The sequence below is a fragment of the Heterodontus francisci genome, chromosome 1, assembly GCF_036365525.1.
Source record: "Heterodontus francisci isolate sHetFra1 chromosome 1, sHetFra1.hap1, whole genome shotgun sequence".
NCBI lineage: Eukaryota > Metazoa > Chordata > Chondrichthyes > Heterodontiformes > Heterodontidae > Heterodontus > Heterodontus francisci.
The window spans coordinates 233,542,437-233,556,171 of NC_090371.1; the positions used below are offsets into that span (position 1 = coordinate 233,542,437).

Consider the following 13,735-nt stretch of genomic DNA (forward strand, 5'->3'; position numbering starts at 1 on the left):
AAGATCCAATTCAAGAGTGAACTAGACAGTAAATGGAAAAGTCCTGGGGAAAATTGATGTACAGAGAGATTTGGGTGTTCAGGTCCATTCTTCCCTGAAGGTGGCAACGCAGGTAAATAGAGTGGTCAAGAAGGCATACGGCATACTTTCTTTCATCGGACGGGGTATTGAGTACAAGAGTTGGCAGGTCATGTTACAGTTGTATAGGACTTTGGTTCGGCCACATTTGGAATACTGCGTGCAGTTCTGGTCGCCACATTACCAAAAGGATGTGGATGCTTTGGAGAGGGTGCAGAGGAGGTTCACCAGGATGTTGCCTGGTATGGAGGGCGCTAGCTATGAAGAGAGGTTGAGTAGATTAGGATTATTTTCATTAGAAAGGCGGAGGTTGAGGGGGGACCTGATTGAAGTGTACAAAATCATGAGAGGTATAGACAGGGTGGATAGCAAGAAGCTTTTTCCCAGAGTGGGGGATTCAAATACTAGGGGTCACGAGTTCACAGTGAGAGGGGAAAAGTTTAGATGTTTTTTAGAATTTTAGAACATTACAGCACAGTACAGGCCCTTCGGCCCTCGATGTTGCACCGACCTGTGAAACCATCTGACCGACACTATTCCATTTTCATCCATATGTCTATCCAATGACCACTTAAATGCCCTTAAAGTTGGCGAGTCTGCTACTGTTGCAGGCAGAGCATTCCACGCCCCTACTACTCTCTGAGTAAAGAAACTACCTCTAACATCTGTCCTATATCTATCACCCCTCAACTTAAAGCTATGTCCCCTCGTGTTTGCCATCACCATCCGAGGAAAAAGACTCTCACTATCCACCCTATCTAACCCACTGATTATCTTATATATCTCTATTAAGTCACCTCTCCTCCTCCTTCTCTCCAATGAAAACAACCTCAAGTCCCTCAGCCTTTCCTCGTAAGACCTTCCCTCCATACCAGGCAACATCCTAGTAAATCTCCTCTGCTTAGGGGGGATATGCGTGGAAAGTTCTTTACGCAGAGGGTGGTGGGTGCCTGGAACGCGTTGCCAGCGGAGGTGGTAGATGCGAACACGATAGCGTCTTTTAAGATGTATCTAGACAGATACATGAATGGGCAGGAAGCAAAGAGATACAGACCCTTAGAAAATAGGCGACATGTTTAGGTGGAGGATCTGGATCGGCGCAGGCTTGGAGGGCCGAAGGGCCTGTTCCTGTGCTATAATTTTCTTTGTTCTTTGTTCGTGCTGCAGCTGTACAGGCCTTTAGTTTGGCCACACTTAGAATATTGCGTGCAATTCTGATCGCCACACTACCAGAAGGACGTGGAGGCTTTGGAGAGGGTACAGAAGAGGTTTACCAGGATGTTGCCTGGTCTGGAGGGCATTAGCTATGAGGAGAGGTTGGATAAACTCGGATTGTTTTCACTGGAATGACAGAGGTGGAGGGGCGACATGATAGAGGTTTACAAAGTTATGAGTGGCATGGACAGAGTGGATAGTCAGAAGCTTTTTCCCAGGGTGGAAGAGTCAGTTACTAGGGGACATAGGTTTAAGGTGCGAGGGGCAAAGTTGAGAGGGGATGTGCGTGGCAAGTTCTTTACACAGAGGGTGGGGAGTGCCTGGAACTTGCTCCCGGGGTAGGTGGTGGAAGCAGGTACGATGGCGACATTTAAGAGGCATCTTTACAAATACATGAATAGGATGGGAATAGAGGGATATGGTCCCCGGAAGTGCAGAAGGTTTTAGTTTAGGCAGGCATCAAGATCTACGCAGGCTTGGAGGGCCAAATGGCCTGTTCCTGTGCTGTCCTGTTCTTTGTTCTTCTTTGAATATGGAGGTGGTGGGATGGCAGGTGAGGACAAGGCGAACTCTATTGTGAATGTGGGGAAGGGTGAGAGCAGAAATGCGGGAAATGGAAACGGACAAGAGCTCTATCAACTATGGTGGAGGATCCTCAGTGGAGGAAAAGGGAAGACATTTCGGTGGCGTTGGTATGGGAGGGTGCATCATCAGAAGAGATGTGACAAAGAAACTGGGAGAATGGAATAGAGTCTTTTCAGGAAATGGTGACTAAGTGCAGTCGAGGTAGCTGTGGGAGTCAAACAACAATAACTTTTATTTATATAGCACTTACAACATAATAAAACATCTTAAGTTGCTTTACAGGTGCGATATGAAGCAAAATTTGACAGCAAGCCACATAAAGCAATTCTTGGGCATATGGTCAAAAGCTTGGTCAAAAAAGTAAGGAGCACCTTAAAGGAGGAAAGTGAGGTAGAGATGTTTAGAGAGGGAATTGCAAACTTAGGCAGCTGAAAACACCAATTGTGGAGCGATTAAAAGCGGGATGCTCAAGAGGCCAGAATTAGAGGAGCTGGTATCTCATAGAGTCATAGAGAGATACAGCACCGCAACAGGCCCTTCGGCCCACTGAGTCCGCGCCGACCATCAACCGCCCATCTCGAAGGGTTGGAGGGCTGGAGGAGATTACAAAGGCCACAAAGGGATTTGAAAACAGGGATGAGACTACTAAAATTGAGGTGTTGCTTGACTGGGAGCCAATGTAGGTCAACGAGTATATGGGTGATGGATGAATGGCCTTGCTGCAAGTAAGGACACAGGCAGTAAAGTTTTGGATAACCTCAAGTTTATGGAGTGTAGAATGTGGGAAGCCAACCAAGAGTGTGTTGTAATAGACAAGTCTAGAGGTAACAAAAGCATGGATGAGGGTTTCAGCAGCTGAAGAACTGTGACAAATGCAGAGTTGTGTGCTATTAAGATGGAAATTGGCAATCTTAGTTGTTACGACTGAGGCCGGAGGAGTGCAGTCACTTTTCTAGTTCGACTTCTCCACAGGTCACAACATATATTTACCCAGTTACCGATACAGTCAATTATATACTCTTTATTCCAGAATAAAATATGCCAACCAGATTTCTTTAATAAACAACAAAACTATCAGCTTATTATAAAACAAGACTTATCCAGTAACGAAGCAAAGCATTAACATGCAGATTGAAATATACAAGTTCCCTTTTTAAATTCCCCACATACAAATCCTCTGCAGAGCTCTGTTACAAAAAAAGGACAAAAAAAAATTATTTGGCCAAATACTTGCTAATTCTTGAAGGAAAAGAGAAGATATGAAAGGATGTCAGTTGGTTAGTGCCAGATTCCTCCATGCTCCTGGACATTGACCCCAGACTTTCTGAAAATACTGCAATGCAGCTAGGAGGATTTCTGTATGCATACCCATCTTTTTTCTATACATCGGCCCATCAAAGTCTTGATCTGGGTCCTCTGCAGCAGAAGTCATGTGCGATCTTGTTCTCCGGCAAGCTGGCAGCTGTGCTCCCTTTGTCCCCTGCCTTGGCTGTAGGCTGCTGCTGCCCCATATGTCATTACAGATTTCACCTCTAAGCTATCTTCTAAAGTACACACAATGTTAGTACCTGAGCTGGTGGCTGCAAGTGTGAGAGCGAGTGACAATATTTCTTCACCATTAATCTCTTCCTCCTCATCCACTTCTTAGTCCTGCACCACTGCCTGACCTGTTGTAATTCTTGGGTATCTGAAAGAAGAAAGGCACAAGGGTAGGGTTGCATGTGTGGATGAGTTGGGGAAAAGCAAGATCTGGAGCTTTTAGTTCAGAAGAGATAGTGGGATGAGGAAGGAGTGGAATTTGTGAAGGAGGATTAGGTGTGAGCACATCACCATCTTCGATGCTGTCTCCTGCTGGTTGGGTGCTTTGCCTGCAATTGTGCACCACCTTGTCCCGCAAGAGAGAGTGAAGTGTGTCAGTGAGTGCGGTGCAATATCTTTGGGTGATGTGGCCTTCATGGTTGAATAACTTGCAATGTGTGCAAGCTGGGAGATACATATATGAGACTTGCAGCAATCTTAATTATGTGAGTAAAATGAAAGCAAAATACTGCAGATGCTGGAAATCTGAAATAAAAACAGAAAGTGCTGTAAATACTCAGCAGGTCTGGCAGCATCCATGGACAGAGCAGCAGAGTTAACGTTTCAGGTCAGTGACCTTTCATCAGAACTCATTTATTTATTATAATTATGTGAGGGTGAGATGCAGCTTTGAATGTGAAGCATGTGTCATTCATAAGAGATTGTTGGTAGGTGAGTGAGGGTTGTGGTGCATTGAGCAGTGGTTCAGGGTAGTGGCACAATTGATATGGTATTTGAAGAACCAGTCATGACCTAGATCACTTTTGTGAGGTCATTCAACTTCTTATGCTACTGCATCCAGGTCCTCGGGGCTTGATTGCTGGCGTTGATCATAGTGGCTGTTTGGTCTCACTGCCTTCACAATGTCTGCTTGCAGGATCTCCTAATACTCTGTGGTTAGAAGACATCGATTCTCCTGTCCACCTCTTACACCAAGGCCTCCAGTGCTGTATTGGAGAACCTTGCAGTCCTCTCTCTGCTATATTGTACCATTCTTTCCCAGGTTTAGCCACTTCTAGAATGACTTCCAGCACCTACTTCAGTCAAAATGCACCTCCACTTTAAGAGGTACAGGCTAGCTTCAAATAATAGAGCTTAGCTTGAACTCATGCTAGCCTCTCATGATTTTGCACCCCCTGCACAGGTGTCCAGCCACTCCGCAACATGCCTAGCACTGGCTACACACTGCAATCATGTAAATGAGGAGGCAGCACAAGATTTGCATGTTGCCTGCATCAGAAGTAACGGGCACTGGTTAATCACAAATCACGATCCCTGTGTCCATTTTTGGGCCTTATCGATCTGATGTCACTCCCATCATTCTGGTAAATCTTCTCTGCAACCTCTCTAACATTAATACTTAACCCTAAAACTACACAAGTGATGACATATCATTGATTGCATTTAAAGCAAGTAACGTTGCATTTAAACTACAGATAATGGTTTTGTGAGCACTAATCAAGTAATGTCAAATCTAATAATAGCAAAATACTATGCTGGAAATCTGAAATAAAAATAGAAAGTGCTGGAAATACTCAGCAGGTCTGGCAGCATATGTGGAGAGAGAAACAGAGTTAACGTTTCAGGTCTGTGGCCTTTCATCAGAACTGGCAAACCTTTTTCTAAAAGGTAAAATCCTGGCATAGTCTTGAAAGCTTCAAAATGAAAGTGTCACTGGGCATGCAAAGGTTGTTATGTTAAAAGCTGACGTGTACTTCTCGGGAGAAACAACAATTGTTAGTTGAACATTCTGCCAATAGCTAACTGATGTATTTATTAAGCTTATTGGTAATTTTATCATAATTATGTTTGATACAGATCTCACAGACAGTGGTACCAACAGTAAAAGCAGTGAAAAGAAATCATCCACCAAGGAGTTAATTAAAGATAATAATGGCGGAAACACAATAGATGAAATGAACACAAAAAAAACAGAGCAATTCTCACAGGAAGAAGCTGATGGAGATAGTTGGGAATCTTCATCTCTTAAATCCAACCAATGCATGGTGCAATGTGCCACTGATCATGCCATAAGAGAACATTTACAGAAGAATTCTTTAAAACCCAAGGTAATTATTTTCAAATGCTATGCCCTTAAAATTGCAATGATACTTTACAAATTACTGCCTATCATATTTTTACCAATATCACACTGTTTAAAATTACACTTTTCTCATAAAATAAACCTCATTTTTATGTATGCTATCAAGGATATTTTCATCAGGAAATTCACATCAGAATTTATGTTTATACCATTAAAATGCTAAGTTAGCTTTCATTTCTTGGGCCAAGCTCAAAAGAGTCTCAGTTGAGAGCATCTCAAGACAGCTACCTGGAGCAATCTTCTCCCCTTTATTAAATGTCTGGTTTTACCTTCAAAAGACAAAACTGAGATGGTAAATCTGTCTTACTTATAATTACTTGTACATTGGTCAGGGATAGCGGGGGTAATTTTTCACCTTCACCACTTGGGTGATAAACCAGTGAAGTGCAAACTTGACCAGTTTCGAACACAGACAATTGTTAATTCCATTATAATCAAAGATAATAAAAATCAGGTGGACTCTCTAATGGATAGTAATCTACTTCACTAGTTTATTGCCCAAGTGATGAAGGCAAAAATGACCCCCTTGTACCTTTATTGTAGCGGTCTCCATTTTTTGTTTTCACCAGGTTGCCAGCTTCATTGGGCTCCACTATTCAGTGTTAAAATCCAACTGTTTATTAGTGTTACAAGGGTAACAAGGATAGAATCCTCACATTTACATTACAGAAACCAGTTTCCTTAGCTTTTTGGTTTAGTTGTAGATCACCATTTCTGAGTATCTATAACTCTATAAGCTCCCTAAAAACTGTGATGCTTATTATAAGGAATGCACCTGTCAGAGAGGCCTATAAGCAATGTTCCCTCTATGCAGCGACCTGGAAGTTGCCACGCAGGCCACACACAAGCCGTGCCCTTTAAGGTACCATGTGTACACAGCCGCTCAAAGAAAATTTAAAAGGTTCTGCATGCTTACATGAATAGGCTGCGTACAACAAGAAAAGGTTAGAGGGGACATTGCCTACAAGCATTTTGTTGTCTGATCCTGTAATGTAAAAACACCATACCAAGACCTACTTCCTCCTGGATCAATATTTTATCAAAGCTGCAAGAATGACCAAAAAAAAGAGTTATCTATACGTTGCAATCATTTTATTTTTCAAATTAAAGCAACCCAATGCCTTACCATCTCCACAGTGTTGCTGATGAATGTCGGTTCCTCTGGGGAGGAAAATGGTCATGATTAGATTTAGATTAGATTAGAGATACAGCACTGAAACAGGCCCTTCGGCCCACCGAGTCTGTGCCGACCATCAACCACCCATTTATACTAATCCTACACTAATCCCATATTCCTACCAAACATCCCCACCTGTCCTACCACCTACCTATACTAGTGACAATTTATAATGGTCAATTTACCTACCAACCTGCAAGTCTTTTGGCTTGTGGGAGGAAACCGGAGCACCCGGAGAAAACCCACGCAGAAACAGGGAGAACTTGCAAACTCCACACAGGCAGTACCCAGAATCGAACCCGGGTCCCTGGAGCTGTGAGGCTGCAGTGCTAACCACTGCGCCACTGTGCCGCCCATATAGGTGACATTTTGGTGTCATGACACCACAAGATCAAAATCATCTTTTAGGGGTAGTAGATATCCAGTCGTTGGGTGGTAAATCCAGATTACCCCTTGATTTTTTTTCTGTAGTGGCCTGCACTCAGGCCTGCAGGAAGTGTGAGAGTCTTCACATTAAACTGAAGAAAACCCTACCATACCAGTAATTTATTGTTTTTCACTTTTCACTTTTTCCTCATTGCTCCTCAAAGATGAACAGTGTTATCTTCACTGCTCCGTCTGGATGATCACTGCTACCCTGTCTTTGCTTTTCACAGATTATCTTCACCCTCACTGCTTCCTACAGATGATGAGTGCTCCCACCAATCACTGCTCCCTACAGGTGATCAATGCCCACCCTGACTGCTCCCCACAGATGTTCAATGACCCCCCTCCCCCCCCACCTCACTGCTCCCCCTCTGCGTGATCAATATCCCCTTCCCCATTGCTCCCAAGAAACAATCTGTATTCCCCCCTTACTGTGCCGCATGGATGATCAGTGCTCTGCCCTCATTGCTCCCTACAGCAAATCGGTGCTTCCCACTCACTGCTGTCCACAGTGATCCCCTCTCACTGCTCCCTATAGGTGATCAATACTTTTCCCTCACTGCTCCCTACAGGTGATCAGTTCTGACCTTCCCTCCCCGCCACACACACCACACCCACCCTCACTGCTCCCTACAGATGTAGATTTTAGGGAGCTACGAAAGAAATAAAAATCAGGTCCTGAAAACTAGTCATTTCCATATTACTCTTGGTGCCATGTGTTAGTGAGTACAGAAAGAGGAGGATATTTCAGATGAATGGGTGGCTGGAGAGATGGAACAGGAGGGAGAGTTTCAGATTTCTGGGGCATTGTGACTGGTTCTGGGGGAAGTGGGATCTGTACAAGCTGGATTTCCCCTCGACACAGGTAGGTCCAATATCATGGCGGGGAGGTTTGCTTCTGCTGTTGAGGAGGATTTAAACTAGTTTGACAGTGGAATGGGAATGAGAGAAGAGATTCAGATGGGAAAGAAGCAAAGCTGGAAAGGGAAGGCAGAACATTTGTAAGCAAGCATGGAAGGCAGAGGAAACAAAGGCCAGAAAGTAGACAACAAAGGAGTGTTCATTGATTAATGGTATATACTTCAATGCAAGAAGTTGAGTGCATAATGCAGATGAGCTGAGGACACCGATAAACACTTCGAAATATGATATCACAGCTTTACTGACACATGATTTAAAGTAGGGCAGGAATGTCAGCTTGACATTCAGGAGAACTGTTCTAACTGGTACAGAGCAAGTATGACAAGAGAAGGGGTATGGACTCATTTTTAGGGAATGTGGTTGGGCAGGTGGAAAGGGTATTTGTGGGAGAAGATTTTGCTGGTAGTGATCGTAATTCACTTGGATTTGGTGTAAATATGGAAAAGGACAGAGTAAAACTTTAAATTGGTGGTAGGCCAATTTTATTAATCTGAGCTGTCATTTGGCAAAACTAGAGTGGAAACTACTTGAAAATAAATCACGGTCAAAGCAATGGTAGCATTCAAAAATGAAATACAAAGGGTTCAGAACAAATATGTTCCGAGAAAGAAAATAGGTGGGTCTCCCAAATCTAGACCACACCACCACCCCCATCCCATATGTCAAAGGGCTTACAGGGTAGGATAACACAAAAAAGGGAAGCTTGTACCAAGAGCTGAGTGCTGCAGAAAGTCAAGAGGAGTACAGGATGTCCACGGGTGAAATTAAAAAGAAAATGAGGCATGCGAAGAGAGGGTGTTAAAAAAAATATTGTCAATAAAAAATCAAGGACCTAAAGATGTTTTATCAATACATAAAGAGCAAGAGGATTACAATGGAAAGAGTAGGGCCTATTAGAGACTAAAAAGGGAAACTGTGTGTGGAGGTAGAAGATGGGGGCTCGGTTCTTAACGAATACTTTGGGTCTGTCTTCATAAATGAGAGGGGAGATGCAGATTTTGTAGTTAAGGGCGACTGTGAAATATTGGATGGGGTAAACATAGTGAGAGAGGAAATATTAAGGAGTTTAGCATCTCTGGAAGTAGATAAAACGTCAGTTCCAGATGAATTGTATCTCAGGCTGCTAAGAAAAGCAAGGGAGGAAATAGTGGAGGCTCTGACCATCACTTTCCAATCCTCTCTGGCTAGAATTGTGGTGCTGGAGGACTGCTAACATTCTGCCATTGTTTAAAAGGTGAGGAAGGGATAGACTGAGTAATAAAAACACAAAGTTCTGATGAAAGGTACACAGATCTGAAACGTTAACTCTGTCTCAATCCACAGATGCTGCCTGATCTGTTGAGTATTTCCAGCACTTGCTGTTTTTATTTCAGATTCTGCAGTATTTTGCTTTAGAACAAAGAACAGTACAGCACAGCAACAGGCCATTCGGCCCTCCAAGCCTGCGCCGATCTTGATGCCTGCCTAAACGAACACCTTCTGCACCTCCGGGGCCCATATCCCTCCATTCCCTTCCTATTCATATATTTGTCAAGATGTCTCTTAAACGTAGCTATTGTATCTGCTTCCACCACCTCCCCTGGAGAAGAGGAGGCTGTGGGGTGATTTAATTGAGCTGTACAAAATTATGAGGGACCTAGATAGGGTGGATAGAAAGGACCTATTTCACTTAGCAGAGAGGTCAGTAACCAGGGGTATAGAATTGAAGTAATTGGTAGAAAGATTTAGAAGGGAGTTGAGGAGAATTTTTTTCACCCAGAGGATGGTGGGGATCTGGAACTCACTGTCTGAAAGGATTCTAGAGGCAGAAGCCCTCATCCATTAAAAAACACTTGGATTATTTACTTGAAGTGCCATAACATATAAGGCTATGGACCAAGAGTTGGAAAGGGAGATTAGGCTGGATAGCTCTTTTCTGTCTGACAGACATGTTTAGTTTAGAGATACAGCAGAATATAGATAGATTGGAGAGTTGGGCAGAGAAATGGCAGATGGAGTTCAATCAGGGAAAATGCGAGGTGATGCATTTTGGAAGATCCAATTCAAGAGTGAACTATACAGTAAATGGAAAAGTCTTGGGGAAAATTGATGTCCAGAGAGATTTGGGTGTTCAGGTCCACTGTTCCCTGAGGGTGGCAACGCAGGTAAATAGAGTGGTCAAGAAGGCATACGGCATGCTTTCCTTCATCGGACGGGGTATTGAGTACAAGAGTTGGCAGGTCATGTTACAGTTGTATAGGACTTTGGTTCGGCCACATTTGGAATACTGCGTGCAGTTCTGGTCGCCACATTACCAAAAGGATGTGGATGCTTTGGAGAGGGTGCAGAGGAGGTTCACCAGGATGTTGCCTGGTATGGAGGGCGCTAGCTATGAAGAGAGGTTGAGTAGATTAGGATTATTTTCATTAGAAGGACGGAGGTTGAGGGGGGACCTGATTGAGGTATACAAAATCATGAGAGGTATAGACAGGGTGGATAGCAAGAGGCTTTTTCCCAGAGTGGGGGATTCAATTACTAGAGGACACGAGTCCAAAGTGAAAGGGGAAAAGTTTAGGGGGGATATGCGTGGAAAGTTCTTTACGCAGAGGGTGGTGGGTGCCTGGAACGCGTTGCCAGCGGAGGTGGTAGATGCGGGCACGATGGCGTCTTTTAAGATGTATCTAGACAGATACATGAATGGGCAGTAAGAAAAGAGATACAGACCCTTAGAAAATAGGCGACATGTTTAGATAGAGGATCTGGATCGGCGCAGGCTTGGAGGGCTGAAGGGCCTGTTCCTTTGATGTAATTTTCTTTGTTCTTATACAGCACTGAAACAGGCCCTTCAGCCCACCGAGTCTGTGCCGACCATCAACCACCCATTTATACTAATCCTGCACTAATCCCATATTCCTACCACATCCCCACCTGTTCCTATATTTCCCTACCACCTACCTATACTAGGGGCAATTTATAATGGCCAATTAATGGCCAAGTCTTTGTCATGTGGGAGGAAACCGGAGCACCCGGAGGAAACCCACGCAGACACAGGGAGAACATGCAAACTCCACACAGGCAGTACCCAGAATTGAACCCGGGTTGCTGGAGCTGTGAGGCTGCGGTGCTAACCACTGTGCCGCCCACTGTGCCGCCATGATATGTCAAATGACCTCTTCTGTGTTTGTAAATTTTCTATGTTTCTATCTTGCCTTTTTTATATGATCAGTGCACCTCCCACCCTCATTGCAACGTCTGGATGGTCAGTGTGCCCACTCATTGCTCCCCACATATAACCAGTGCTCCATGCCTCATTGCTCCCCACAGAGGATTCGTGCTCCCCCTCCACAGATAGGGTGCCCTTTCCCCTCACTGCAATCTCTCGCTGATAGGTGCACTGCCCCTCATTGCTCCCTGCAGATGATCAGTGCTCCATGCCTCATTGCTGCCCACAGACAATCAATGACCCCCCTTCATTGCTCCCCCCGATGATGAGTGACCCTCCTTACTGCCCCCCCAGAGATGATCCATGCCCTCTCTCACTGTTCCTCACTGATAATTAGTGTTCCCCGCAGGTTAGCAGTGTCTTTCCTCACTGTTCCCCACAGATGATCAGTGCCCCCATTTATTGCACCCCACAGATGATCCCTGCTCCCCCTCGTCAGCACAGTACTATCAAGCAGCCCTTACTTATAAATAACCTGCTCACTGATGCTCAGTTTGGGTTCCGCCAGGGCTATTCGGCTCTGGACCTAATTGCAGCCTTGGTCCACACTTGGACAAAAGAGCTGAATTCCAGAGATGAGGTCAAGGCAGCGTATGACCGAGTGTGGCACCCTAACAACATTACTGTCTATGGGGATCAGGAGAAAAATCTTCACCAGCTGGAGTCATACCTAATACAAAGGAAGATGGTTGTGATTGTTGGAGGCCAGTCAGCTCAGCCCTAGGGCATTTCTGCAACAGTTCCTGAGGGTAGTGTCCTCGTCCCAACTATCTTCAGCTGCTTCATCAATGACCTTCCCTCCATCACAAGGTCATTACACAGTGTTCAGTACATTCACAAATCCTCAGATACTGATGTAGTCCGTGCCCACATACAGCAAGACCTGGTCGAAATTCAGGCTTAGGCTGGTAGAAACGGCGTGCAGATTGCAAACAGAGTGTGGAGATTCGAGTTTGGTGAGTATCTTTCTTAAACTCTGACCTACAGTTAGCATTTAACTGGGATTTACCCTCCAGATTGTCAGGCAACCCCCCCCCCCCCCCACCCCCCCATCTGCCAAGATTGAGGCACACATTATTTCGCCACATGAATATTAAAAGTTAAAATTGCAAGCCCTGACTGGAAAGACATTTGCATAGTAACAGACAGTGTTGGAACAAGTTCAAAAAACCAACAGCCCAGCTAGTCGTGTGACTAAAACTGGTCTGACCACTTCTGTGTATTGGGGAAGCAAAGTTTAGTCACATGACGAGCCGGATGTTGGTTTTTTGAAATCAGAAGGCACTTTTCTCCTGGACTGAGAAGACCTCTCTCCTGTCTGCTGTCATCTCGCTCTCACCAGCATCAGAAACCATTGAAGACATGAACACCAAGAGAGAAAAGTCTCCAACAGTGAACAAGGTTTAAGAAGAATACTGGGCCCCAACGAAAAGTAAGAACTGTCTACAATGAAGGACTCGACGGGGAGCTGGAAACACAGAAATAGTAACAAGAAACTCCCTTTAGAGACTGCCTCAAACCTCTCCATTTTATTTTTCTTCTGCCTTTCTGTCCCTATCCGTATTGTATATCCGTAGGCGTTAACAATACTAGAGTTTAAGGTTTAATAAATTTCACTCTTTAAACTTAACAAAACCTTGTGTGCTCATTTCTTTGCCTCATAATTGGAAAGCTGTGAACAAGGATACACAAAGTGGAAGCTCAAAACACTGTGTGTTTAAAATTAAACCCTGTTACAATAAGACCAGGTGAAGACAGTAACAGACCCCTAGACACCTTTCTCACCTGGTCGTAACAAGACAAAGTAGGGTTAAGAAAATAAAGTAGGGATGAGAAAGTAAAGTAAGTTTCTTCCAGCCTTAGGCAGGCATTAACAAACTGTACAGCATAGAGCTGATTAGTTAAGTCACTGACCAGTCCAGTTTGGTTGCTGCAGTTTAAGCATCAAAAAGTATAAAATCAGAGGTTTAGGTGCAGCCTGCAAATGGTGTGTAGATTGCAAGCGGAGTGCGGAGATTCGGGTTTGGTGAGTGGCAAGTTCGATGAAGGGAGGAGGAGCTGCTCCTTTTTTTACTCCTCCAGTATTTGGTTCTTGCTTCGGTGCAGTGGAAGAAGCTGGTTGGTGAGTAACTGGTAAGCTATTCTACTTATCATGAATAGTCTGTAAAGAACAAAGAACAGTACAGCACAGGAACAGGCCATTCGGCCTTTCAAGCCTGCGCCGATCTTGATGCCTGCCGAAACTAACACCTTCTGCACTTCCGGGGTCCATATCCCTCTATTCCCTTCCTATTCATATATTTGTCAAGATGTCTCTTAAACGTCGCTATTGTATCTGCTTCCACCACATCCCCTGGCAGCAAGTTCCAGGCACTCACCACCCTCTGTGAAAAACTTGCCTCACACATCCCCTCTAAATTTTGCCCCTCGCACCTTAAACCTATGTCCC

General features: G+C 44.4%; 1 protein-coding gene across 19 annotated transcripts in view; it reads left to right on the forward strand.

The window, feature by feature from the left end:
• The window catches only part of map9 (microtubule-associated protein 9), a 350,433-nt gene that overhangs the window by 187,506 nt on the left and 149,192 nt on the right, over positions 1 to 13,735 (forward strand). For all 19 annotated transcript variants that reach the window (XR_010975979.1, XR_010975969.1, XR_010975968.1 and 16 more), the window contains one exon: positions 5,275 to 5,525. Coding sequence is in view for 1 of the 19 variants with exons in the window: in XM_068042247.1 (XP_067898348.1) it covers positions 5,275 to 5,525 (251 nt within the window). In the remaining 18 variants the exon portion in view is untranslated. The remainder of the gene's footprint in view (positions 1 to 5,274; positions 5,526 to 13,735) is intronic.